This window comes from Anser cygnoides, chromosome 4 (genome assembly GCF_040182565.1).
Source record: "Anser cygnoides isolate HZ-2024a breed goose chromosome 4, Taihu_goose_T2T_genome, whole genome shotgun sequence".
Classification (NCBI taxonomy): domain Eukaryota; kingdom Metazoa; phylum Chordata; class Aves; order Anseriformes; family Anatidae; genus Anser; species Anser cygnoides.
In genome coordinates, this window is record NC_089876.1 from 68,331,728 (window position 1) to 68,344,356 (window position 12,629).

The 12,629-nt window shown below is 47.9% G+C and overlaps 1 protein-coding gene across 1 annotated transcript; it reads left to right on the plus strand.

The window, feature by feature from the left end:
* The first annotated feature begins 13 nt into the window (after nucleotides 1-13).
* On the plus strand, nucleotides 14-8,432 carry NOA1 (nitric oxide associated 1). The gene is made up of 7 exons (XM_048067789.2): nucleotides 14-980; nucleotides 1,861-2,025; nucleotides 2,884-3,080; nucleotides 5,109-5,240; nucleotides 6,633-6,749; nucleotides 6,970-7,087; nucleotides 7,662-8,432. Exons 1-7 carry the CDS (start codon nucleotides 41-43, stop codon nucleotides 7,865-7,867), a joined length of 1,875 nt encoding a protein of 624 aa, XP_047923746.2. The 5' UTR covers nucleotides 14-40; the 3' UTR covers nucleotides 7,868-8,432.
* Nucleotides 8,433-12,629: the final 4,197 nt, after the last annotated feature.

The following is a 12,629-nucleotide window of genomic DNA, read 5'->3' on the forward strand; positions in this document are numbered from 1 at the left end:
CAGCCCTTCCCCTTCCCCCGCCCGGCAGCGCGGCGCCGCCATGCACCGCCCGGGCTGGGCGCTGCTGGGCCGCCTGGCCCGAGCCCGGCCCTGGGCGGTGGCGCAGCGGCGCGGGGCGGCGGCGAGGGACGAGGAGGAGCGGTTCGTCTTCCTCGAGTACGAGCCGCAGCCGGAGCTGGAGGCAGCGAGGAGCGAGGCGGTGGCAGCGGAGCACCGGCGAGGGCCGGCGGCGGGCAGGGAGCGGCGGGCGGGGGTCGCGGTGCCCCCGGGGCGTCCGGACCCGGCGGTGCCGCCGAGCGGGGTGAGCTGCTCGGGCTGCGGGGCCGAGCTGCAGTGCCGCGACGGAGCGGAGCCCGGCTTCGTGCCGGCGGACAAGTACCGGAGCCTGACGGAGGGCCCGGGAGGAGTCGCGGGGCTGCGGGGCGCCGTCTGCCAGCGCTGCTGGCTGCTGGCCCACCACGGCCGGGCGCTGCGGCTGCGGCTGCCCCCGGAGCAGCACCGGCAGGTCGTGAGCGCTGCCCTGCGCCGCCCGTCCAGGCACGGCCGCGGACCGCTGCTCCTCTACCTCCTGGACGTGCTCGAGCTGCCAGACCCGGTGCTGCCGCAGCTACCGGCGCTGCTGGGCCCCGACGTCCCCGCCGCCGGGCTGCTGGTGGTGGGCAACAAGGTGGACCTGCTGCCCGCCGACTCCCCCGGGCACCTGGGGCGGCTGCGGCAGCGGCTGGAGGCGGCCTGCGTCCAAGCCGGCCTGCGGAGAGGTCTGCTGGTGGACGTCCGTCTGGTGAGCGCCAGGACGGGCTTCGGCCTCGAGGGGCTGGTCAGCCGGCTGCAGCGCTCCTGGAAGTGCGCCGGGGACGTCTACCTGCTGGGAGCCACCAACTCGGGCAAGTCGACGCTCTTCAACGCCCTGCTGCGCTCCGACTACTGCAAGTCCCGCGCCCCCGACGTCGTCGACAGGGCCACCGTCTCGCCGTGGCCAGGTGAGGGGTGCCGCCGCCGTGCCCCGTTGCGGTGGGGTGCGTTTGGGCTGTTTGGTTTTAGTCCTGCCGCCAGCCGGGCCCTGTTCCTGCAAGCTGGTCTGGGACTCCCCGTGTATGGCCCTGACAAAAGTCAACCAGCAGCATTGTTTTCTTGACCCAAATCTTGCTGCTGGTCAAATTCCGATCCCTTAATTTCATAGAAATCGGCCCTAGGACCGTGCTTTGGTTCTCAGGTGTCTAACTGACCATCCAAAAATCTGCCAGGTAGCTGTTGTGTCTCGGATGACCCATGACTGTGCCAGTGTTAGCATTATTTTAATTTGTGAAAGTGCACGTGAGGGTAATTGTGGATTGCAGAGAGACCCCTTTCAATAGGAAAACCGATCTCAGTAGAATCATAGAATATCCCGAGTTGGAAGGGACCCACAAGGATCATTGAGTCCAATTCCTGGCACCGCACAGGTCAACCCAAAAATTCAGACCATGTGACTAAGTGCACAGTCCAAACGCTTCTAAAGCTCTGACAGGCTTGGTGCCATGACTCCGTCCCTGGGGAGCCTGTTCCAGTGCGCGACAGCCCTCTCAGTGAAGAACCTCTTCCTGATATCCAGCCTGAACCTCCCCTGTCACAGCCTGACACCATTCCCTCGGGTCCTGTCACTGGATAGCACTATCAAGCAGGTGGATACTTCATTTCAGCCACCCTGTCTGGGGAGGCTGGTACTTTACGGGAGCACCTGCTGATGCTTAGCTTTACCTCCAACTTTGTGTTAACTGGGTTTCACCCAGAAGTTGGAAAAGCAGTTTTTTATTCTTGTTCCTCAGAGCATAAATATGACAGCTAGATGTGGGTCCAGATGTGCCTTTTTTTTTTTTCTAGGAACAACACTGAACCTATTGAAATTTCCAATTATTAATCCTACGTGTGACAGGATATTCCGAAGGCAGGAGAGGCTGAAAGAAGAAGCATTGAAAACAGAAGATCAGCTAAGCAGTGAAGAAAAACAGTACCTTAATCGCCTTAAAAAGCAAGGTTACGTAGTGGGTGAGTATAGTCGAAGTAAAGGTGTAACCTTTCTGTCCTGATGAAGATACTCACACAAGGGACTGTTAACCCCTTAATTTGCTGCAGAATGCAGCTGGTTTTGGAAAGTAGTTTCTTCCCACTCTGAAAGAACTTGTTTTCATTTAGTTGTGGGAGGAACATTGTATCTGTAGTAAATACAAATAAATAAATACATTGTATTCAAGTTATTTTGAGCAGATACTGTTTCCTGAGTAACAGATGCAAAGCCCCTGGCTCTTGCCTTGGTAACATCAGTAATATTTCTTTCAAAATTGCAGTAGCCATTGTAGCTATGGCAGAGGTTTCTTCTGTGCAGTGCATCTCCCATCAACAGAGCACTTGTCGACCTGGTGTGGGTAGCTTGGTACTTTACAAGAATATTGCATTCTAGCCTGTGCCTTTCATTCCCAGAGGAAGATGACAAATTCAATTTTTAATTATCGTGTTAGGTTGCAGGCCATAGGGATTGTGTATCAATTTAGTATATATCCTGAAAAGGAGAGTTGTCAGAAGCTAGCTCTGACATGAATAATTCTGCGAGGATCAAAGACGCAAAAAAGGGGAAGCAGCATGATTTACTGGTAAAGGAAATTTTGGAGTGTCTGTGATCTGGTCCCTGATAATGTTTTGTGGCTTGAGGTGTGCTAATAAAGAATTATAGAAGGGATTTATTAGCCTTTTGGCTTTTGAACATGCACATTTCTAGCCACATAACATCTTTATCACTTTTATATTACTGCTGATAAGCAAGAGAAGGGGCAGATTTCCAACTGAAGGAAATGCAATTAATAAATTAATTGCCAGTAAGTAAAATGAAACCCTTTCATTTCAATCCAGGAAGAGTTGGAAGAACATTTCAACGTCAGAAGTCTAACCCTCTGATTGAGTTTGACCCTGACATGCTCTCATACAGCATAGATGAAGATCCCAGCCATTCACACAGGAAGTCTAAGGAAAGAGAAGAGTTCACGTACAATGAAGTGAAGGATGCTCGCTGGTGTTTTGACACTCCAGGGATTGCAAAGGAAAATTGTGTAGGTACTCTCTGGTTCTGTGTTTGAGGAGGTCACAGTTTGGGAGGACTGCTCTGCCTCTGTTACACACGTGGGAGAGTTTCTGCTGCAGTCCTGGAGTTCATTTGTTTTGGACAACTGTGAAAATGTGGTTTGTTCTTTACCTGGGGAGTATCTGTGATGTTACTGCTGTTGTGTTTCTGAATGGTGCGTGCTGTGATCTGTAGGAACTGCGTGACTGTGTCAGCAACGTTCCTAATGAAGGGAAGTAAATGACACTGTTAAAGCAAGTTTCTAACAGTGTTGCTCGGGGAAGTTTGCACTTTTTAGCTGTGCAAGCCTATTGAAAAATGCCTATCGAAAGGCAATAATGCCTATTGAAAGTGCAAGCCTATTGAAAAAACCTTAGGAGGGTTATCAATGTTGTGTGACCAAACTAAATCTTTGAGAAAGACCTGAAGCATTCTCCTGGTGCCAGCAGGATCTGCAGTGTTCCTGTTAATAGCTCCAATATGTGAGACCTTCCTCAATCTTTCAGTAGAGCAATGGCACTGAAGCCAGTGCTGATATAATGTATATGTACAAAAAAGTTGTATTTTGTTTTTCCATTGCTTTGGTGTCTGTACAGAGCTGCAGGTCACCTTTTTGGGAATGTTAAAAAGTACAGGGAGATAGGAAAGGTCTGAAGAGAACAAAGTGCAAGAAAAACTGCTTGATATTTCACACTACATTCCCTTATTAAATTTTTGAGTACTTTATTTTCCATTGGAAATATTTACTTAAAGAAAAAAAACAAAAGTCCCCCCCTTTGAGAAGGTAAGGTTTTAGCTCAGGCCCGTAGATTTTAACCTCATAAATTTCTCCAGCTATAAGACCTTATTAAGAAGGTATGTCTCCCAAGATCATAAAACCATCAAACTGTAAATTGGATTTAATTTCCCATGACATTTCCTAGCCTCATACGTACAATTAGAGTGCAGTATAGAGCACTTTTTGTGTTCTATCAATAAATCACTAGGGAACAATCAACATTTAAGAGGGCAAGCTTTGATGACTTTTCAGACCCCTAAGCGGTCATGCCTGCTACAGTGGTGAGCTGGTCTTTTAACTTCTCTGACTAGGATTGTGGGCTGTAATGTTGGACAGTGCACCAAACACTTAATCCTATTAGACTCTGCAGCCCAGATAATTGGAGTCCAGGGACATACTGATTCTGATTTGGTTGGTAGATAAGATTAGCCAAGCTACTGTAGGCTGTAAGTATTTACAAATAAACCGTTTTAAGGTCTTGAACACTACTACTGGTTTTCTAGTAGATGTCTGTGAGATCATAACCCACTTTACTGTGGCATTTAACTCTGTGGGTAGCTAGTTAGTGTCTGCTGTAAAGACAGGGCTCCTGTCCTCTGGCTGGAGGACAACCAAGATGGTCTGTGTGACATTTCGGCAGGGGAAGCTTCCAGTTACAGACAGGTTTGTTTGTTTGATTTGTATTTTGGAAGGAGGTGGAACTGGGGAGGGGGCTCTTACCATATGATGGAATTATGTTTTTGTCCACGTTCCTTGGAGGTTTGTTTTTAGCTGCTTCCTCATGCCTCCTTTCAAAGTCAAATTTCTGGAAAGCATAGCAAAGGCTATTGATAACGTAAATTGTCATTTAAGCATTGCCAATTACATCAGAAAACCTGCAGCTAGTAGGACAGAGGTTTTTGTTTTTCACAATTGGTGTTAAAAGCTGCCTTGGCTTTCGAACTAACGATTGTCTGCATGTGACCACAGGAAGAACATTAAGTGTTCTGGCTGCACCACAGCCCTTGTTAGTTTGGTCTTTTAATGCCTAAATAAGATCAATCCTTGTGACCTGACTGCTAAAGACTTGTATTTGCATGACTGGCATGTCTGGGACAGAGCTAGCGGCGTTTCTCCTCTGTTTCCTGTGTTAGACATTCTTCACACTGCTCTACTTAATCTGTTTCCTCCACCATTATTAATCTGTTGTCACTGTTGAAACACCTTCAGCGTCTCATAGCTATAGAATTTATTTTGCAGGTTTTGAATCTCCTGACAGAGAAAGAAGTAAAGCTGGTTATGCCAACAAAAGCCATCATTCCACGGACCTTCATTCTCAAGCCAGGAATGGTCTTGTTTTTAGCAGCTTTGGGACGTGTTGACTACTTGCAGGTAGGGGAAAAAAGGGTTTTTAAGAGCAGCTCCTTCATCTCATGTTGTAGTACCAAACAATAAAAGGCTGCTTGGATAGCTTCCCCAGCCCCTTTCTGAGCTGCCTTTGAGATGACAAAGCTGTTAATAAAGCACTGCAGAAAGTAAAAATGCCTTGGGATGGGTGTTACAGTTGGAAGGTGTGATATTTGTTACCAGTGTGCAGTATTTTATATTGTGCAGCTGTAGTTGTTTTTGAATGCTGACAGACACCTTCAGAATGAAGGGCTTCCCATGACATACAAAGGCACAAGGCAGTGAGGGAGGAGAGAAAGTGACAGAATTAACTGGGAAAAGAAGTGTTTCTCCTCATCTCTGTGTTTAGTGAAAGCTCTTTGCAAAGAGAAAAAAGCATGAACATTTTTCTTTCCTGACACAGAACTCTGAAGAATTTGTCTGAGGAAGCAAGTAAATGTACATGGATTTTAGTTTCTGAAAAAATACTTTTTAAACATGCTGTCTCTCTCCCGCACCCCTCCCAGCTTCTTTGACTTATTACAAATCCCACGTGATACATCTTTACTGAGCAGTGTGGACCCGGCCTTCCCTCACCTTACCTGTGGAAGGGGCAGTTTCTTCCAGATGTGGATCTGCCACTAATGATAGATAATGCCCTTCGCAGTGGTTTGCCCCATTTGGAGAAGGGGGTTGTGTACGTGGCTATTCCATTGTTTCAGTCAACTTTCCAAGATCAACATAGAAATGTTGGATCCTTACTTTGCTAAGGAAACTCTTGTCCTGCTGGAAGAAAAGCAGAAAGGTGAAGGTGACAGGGTGCTTGCTGTAAGTGGAAGTGTACCAGTGTAGCAGGAGAGCTCCAGCATGGGCAGAGAATCCAGAACATGAAATGCTGCGAGATCAGGACAGCCTGTGAGCATGGATGAAGCCAAAGCAGTTCTCGCACATGACGCAGAAGGAGAGGATAGGGCTGGCAGTTCAGACGCAGGGTTACCACAGGGGTTGTTTTTGTCATGAGGGGTGTTAGAAGTGCAAAGTGGTAGGAGAGGGAACACCAGACAAGAGATGTCACTCACTTCTCTTGCTAAATAACCAATCCGAGTTTGTTTTGGGGAATTAAACTTGAGCAAAGACATCTCCTGGATGATTTGCTTGAGCTGATTGGGATGCGATGGCAGGGGCTGTGGTATTGGGGGTGCTTTGAGGTGAAGCTGTTGGTGCTCCTTTGTTTGCATAAACCATAGCTGCTCTGCAGTGACACAGGCAAGAACCATTGGTCAGGGAGGGGACAACAATCAGACAGGTTTTCAACACGCAGAAAAGAAATGGAGCAAGAGAGTAGTTTGAAGACGCTTTTCTGTTATCATAAGTAACGTCCTCTTTGTTTTATTTCAGGGAGAAAAACCTGCCTGGTTTTCTGTTGTGGCTTCTAACCTCTTGCCAGTCCACATTTCTACCCTGAGTAATGCAGATGCTGTCTATGAGAAGCATGCTGGCCAAGAGTTACTGAAGGTGAGAGAAGGAGCTGCTGTCCTGGGCTTTCGGTTGCAGGTGAAGCCTGGTGAAGCTCTGCTCTTTGCAAATGTGAAGTAGCTCGTATAGGGATATTCAAGTCAGCTCTTACTTGGACAACAAAGGTCTAATATCTTTATTCCCACTTGTGCGTTGCTTGCCAGTTCAAGGTGGCAGTACTGAAGCGTCTCTTAGCTGCTAAATCTTTTCTTGTTTTTAGGTTCCCATGGGTGGAAAAGAGCGAATGAAAGAGTTTCCCCCACTTGTCCCCCAGGACGTTACACTGAAAGGAGTTGGTACCACTGAGGCAGTTGCAGATATCAAACTTTCCTCTGCAGGTAATTTAACATTTCTTCATTAGTTTGCTGTACGGGGTCTCTATCCTAGAAACATTATGGGGAGGTAGCCTAGCAAGGGCTCAAGCCCTGGTTTCTGCTAAGGGCAGGACTGTCACTAACACAAAACCAGGACAGCCATGACTTTCAGCTGAGGCTCAGCAGCCTACAGGAATGGGGATTGACAGCCATGCTTGTACAGGATGACTGCATTGATGCTCTGGCTGCCACAGAGGTACTACAGCATCAGGAATGGATGTGATCCTGCCCGCTGTCCAGGTGAGAGGGAAGGGGCCACAGATCAGAAAGCTTTATTAATGTTTTTGGTAGTCTCCACCATCCCTCCAAGTTGAGCAGGAAAGAGATGTACCTGGGAAGAGTAGGATGTGGCTTTAGGTGCTGCCTTCTACTGGAAAAGCTCTGGTATTACCTTTGAGCTTAGTTTCTCAAAGAAATCACACCTGGATAGCATGAGTTCTTAGCCAATACAGGAGTGCTGAGTTGGTGTGAGAACCCGTGTTCTGATACGGGTGACTCTTCTCACTGACTGCATTTTTTTTTTTTCTCGGCTCTGCAGGCTGGGTGACAGTGACAGCTCACAAGGAAGAGGAACTGCTGCTCAGAGCCTACACTCCCAGGGGCACTGACCTGGTGGTGCGGGAGCCTCCACTTCTACCATATATCAGCAGCATCAGAGGGGCCCGGATTGCAGGTTCTGCTGCCTACAGGACCAAAAAGCCGCCTTCCCTGGTGGAAAATCTGAAAACCATGGAGAACAGTTAGCACTTTTCATCATCTGAGCAAGATAGAAGACAGAACAGCCTTTGGAGAACCTTGTTGCCTGTTGATGTTCAACTGCTGACTGACCTGTGAGTATCAGGGAGCAGCTCCTTTCCTTGTTCCCTCTTGAAATACAGGATGGAACTCAGCTGCCGGCCCTGGGCTGACTTTGCTGCTCAAAGAGTAGGTCTTTTCTAGCAGACATGCTCTTGCTGGTCAGAAACTATCACCTAGTTCTCATGGACTTTATGTTGCTTTCAAAGATGAGGGAGGTGGAGGGTGTGGAGAGGAGCAGGGAGTGCTCTGGTGTGGGTATGACGCTCTCAGGGGCTGGCAGTAGTTCAATATTACTGACCAGAAATCAGGCCCTCTCAGTCCTTCAACATCTGGGACAGACTGGGGAGTGCGATGCCCTACTTCTGGACACAGGAAAAATGAATTAACAAAAAGCAGGTCTGCGCAGGTGCCTGACACAAACTTTCACAGCTCACAGCTTGGATTTGGTTTCTGTAGCTTGTATAAAGATTTCTGAAACTGAGGGTGTATAATAAAAGCCTTTTAGAGACTTCTTTGTCTCCTTTTGAAATCGCTGGCAAAGCACTCTTGTATGGGCATGTGTCCTGCTAACTACACAAAAGCACAAGCAAGATGGTTTGTGTTAGAGGAAAGTGTATCATGCCACGTCTGACAGCCCGAGAGGGGTGAGACCGCTGCAGCGAAGTCCTGCCAGGTTCAACCACTGGAGCAGCTGAAGATGTGTTTACAGTAGACACATGCACGCAGAGCTGACATAGTTACGTGTCTGGCCACACAGTTTGCAGACACACACACAATGCTGAGGTGAACATAGCACCAGCAGACTCATCCTGCTCCCCTCTGGCTGAGTAGGCCATGTCACCTCCTGTCCTGTTAGTCCAGCTTGATCCTCACTAGTGATGATGAACTTGCACGCCTTCCTGCACCCTATTTGTCACCACAGACAGATGCTCTGACCTGTGGTCTGACTCCAGTTCTCCAGGGAGAACTTGTGTTTCAGTTCGTGCCCGTTGCCTCTCATCCAGTCACTGGGCATGACTGAAAAGAGCCTGGCTCTGTCCTCTTTGCACCTTCTCTTCAACTATTTATGTGATTCTGTGCCCCCCTACCCCCCTATGTCTTTTTCACTACCCCCTTCACCAGCTTTGTTGCTCTTCTCTGAATGCATTCTCTGACCTCAGTATCCTCGTAGTGAGGGGTCCAGAACCAAACACAAGGTATGGTCTCACCCACGCCAAGTACAGAGGGGACAATCACTTCCCTGGTCCTGCTGGCCACACTTTTTCTGATAATGGCATGAGCAAAAACAGAGGAAAATGCCTCACCTGCCAGCAACTCTTCATTTTGTTGGGTTATCACCCAGGGTCCTTGGCCATAAGGACCGCTGTGCGGGCATGGGGAAAGGCACAGCTCTGTCAGCTGAACTGGAGGTTAGGAGAAGGGTCTGGCTGCGGTCTGCTAAAACTAGCTCGACAAATACAAAACAGGCATCTCCTATAACGTTCCTCTGCTGCTGTAAGTCTGGGAAAGACACGATATAGAAGACAAATACCAAATGCAGAAAGAGTAAACTGGAAGACCTTTCTCTGCTACAGCACTGGTCCTCAGCGCTGAAGCTGGACGTGAAAAATTGCAGGTGAGCTGTGTTTGGTGTAGCAGGTGCTAGAACTGCATCTAGGAAAAGAATCTTTCTGCCGACATGAGGATGTGCAGGGGAGACCGCGACTCTGTACTGTGTCATTTGGTGTTTCCTGAGACGAGCACGTGGGGCAGCACGAGGGCTGGAAGTCGTGGGGGTGTTCTGTACTTTGGCAGAGCCCGTGCTGCACCTATCGACTCCACGGACTGCGAGAGCAGCAGACAGCTAGCAACAGCCCCAGCTAGGAACAAAAATATGTGCTCCTGGCAAATGTTAAACCTCAGCGTGCAGGTTTAATGTGGAAGCAATTAGTGCCTTGATGAAAGCATAGGAATACCTTTAATGAGCTCTGAGGGCTGGATTACACTGAGACTGAGGACCTGCTCAGAAACACTTCTCAAAGGGATAGCTCTTGTCTATTCTACACCTATGCCAGACAGCCTGAAAGGCAAGACAATTTTTAACGTGTCTGTGGACAACAGCTAATTTAATCTTACCACGGGAGCCAAAAGCAAATGGAGCTTGAGTCTCTGTGCAAAAATGAGGTGTAAGGACAGGGCTGGGAAGGCTGAACCTTCTGGGAGGGTCTCATCTTCATGGATCAGTGTGCTGGGTGCAATTACTTATAAATACTCCAGAAAGGTGAGGAAATCTTCAAAGTGCATTATCAGCACGACAGCTCAGTTGTCTGGAGTACTGAAATAAATAAATAAATAAATAAATAAATAAATAAATAAATAAATAAATAAATAAATAAAAAGCAGCCATGTACCATGGCCAGGTACTTCCAACCCAGGAAAAAAAAGCTGCTGCTTTTCATGGCAAGAGAAGAACAAAATGCCATGCAAATGTCACCTTGAGATTTTTGCTCACTGTTAATGCTCCCAAAATAGCCCGTAATGTGGAAGAGGTGCACTGGGAGCCTGATGGACCAGAAGTTTCAAGCATCTGCTTCCTGATGGTTTATTTTCATGTGATTCACGACTTGTAATTACCTGTAAACTCTTCACCGGCGACTGATTTTACAGACCTTGTAGCCAAACTGCCTGTGCTTGTCCAGCATCACTCGGGACGGAGACCAAGGTACCTTGTGGGCATTGACTTGCCCTTTCCGTCCCCCTGGTAGCAGAGTTGTGCCTATGAAGGTGGGCTCACAGCAGCCTGAAAACACCAGAGTGCTCTTGACCAGCTGCTCAGGGATGACAATGAGTTGGTGATAATGTCACATTTCACAGAGACTGGGTGCCCTGGTGTGGCTGTGGCCAGAAATTTTAATTAGTCTGTGCCTCACATTCCCAACCTAGCCCCACCGTGCAGCACCAAATCAAGAAAGAGGGACGGGAACCTCAAACCATCAGGGTTACTCTGGACAGCTCTGAGCAGGGCTTGAAATGCTTTTTGGAAGGAATAGAGCATAAAGGGGAGGAAAAAGTGTAAGCTGTTTATAAAAAACAGGTTCTCCAGCTCAGCCTTCTCTTCAGTTTTGCTCCATGACTGCAGGGCTCAGGCATGCTGAAAAAACAATGCAAAGAGCAAGGCTGGATTGGGGGCAGGCAAACGTGCTGTGCTGCACGTGTGTTAGACAGGAGCATGTGCTATGCTGCCAGTATGTGTACGATGCTGCAGATACGTGCTACAAGTGCTAACTATTTACATACGAAAACAACACAAAGAAACAAAAAAATACCAAGCCAAAATCATGAGCATTGTATTTCCTCGAGTTCACGCGCTGCCTTGGTACCACACAGCTGTGAACTTGTGGTGCACAACTTAGCATAAAGCAGCAAGTTTTCAGCCTAGTAGGTGTTCCCCTGTTTTCTGCAGCAGTGCAAGAAGCTGGTTGAAGGATGACCAGACTATAGGTGTAAGGGAAAATTGTTTCTCACATTGGCAACCTACTTGTGTTATTTCTGAGATTTCACCTGATTTTGTCTCTTTCTGGAGGGAACAAGCATGAGCTGGCCGTGTAAAGGGCAGGGCCTCCCCTACTGAGCCTGTCTGAAATAATTAACCCACACAGCACAGGCGGAGACGCACAGAAGTACCCTTCCATCTCTATGCCACACTCTCAGGCCATCTCTCTTGCAGCTCATAATTAGGATTGGGTACCACGCCTGTTCCCTGTCCTTACACACCCCCTTTATGATAAACTACACACATTATCTACAAGACTTCAAGCAGAGCAAGCCAAAAACGTGCCCCTTACCTGGTCCCAGCCCCTCCATCCTGCACCCTCCAAGGCCATGTCCTGTAGTAGCAGTGCCCCCTGCTCTTTGGTGCTTCAGCATTACCTGAAACCCAAATTTTCATTGACAGACTAAGACCACCACCCTTGGGGGAATGACAGAAGTTGCATATAAGAAAACGATCAATCAGTAAACATAAACACTCACTTCTTATGCTTTGTGGAGCACCCCAAATTGTTCAAACCTGCAGCAACTGCATATAAAACTATCCCCACGATTTAATCAAGCATCGCTTGCCTTGATTCCCATGGCAAAGAAGAAGAGGCCTACATTAGTACCAGGTAAGCATGGCCAAGCCTTGGAAGACAGGTTAGCATCAGAGATGCAGGATACATCGGGCTCCACAGCTCTCAAGACATTTTCAGTATCCCTATACAGCCAGTACCATAGCCCTGGGGAAGACAGGTGACCTCATTTTTATAAATCTACTATGAATTCCCCAAATCATCAGAACCACACATCCTTTGGGAACGCAAGAGGAACTGCCACCAGCATTAAACCTGAAATTCAGATCTGCAACTTCCATCAAGCTGTACTTCTTCTCACACAGGCCCAGCATTAAGTTTGAACCTAGTCTGTATCTCTCGCTTCGTGCCTAGCTTTAATTGGAGTGGGCAGAGAAACGAATACAACATGATTAAATGGAAAAAGAACATTATTTCTGGAGCCACGGTCCCTTTCTGCAGTCAGGACTGCACATGCATGCACTTGGCAGCTATATACTGGCTCCCCACATCATTCTGTCCTGATGTCTTGAAGAGATGCAATGATGCTTGCATTGCTGCTGCCTTCAGTTAAGAACATCTCTGGTAGCTATTAATAAGTAGTAGATAGAAGCTGCAAG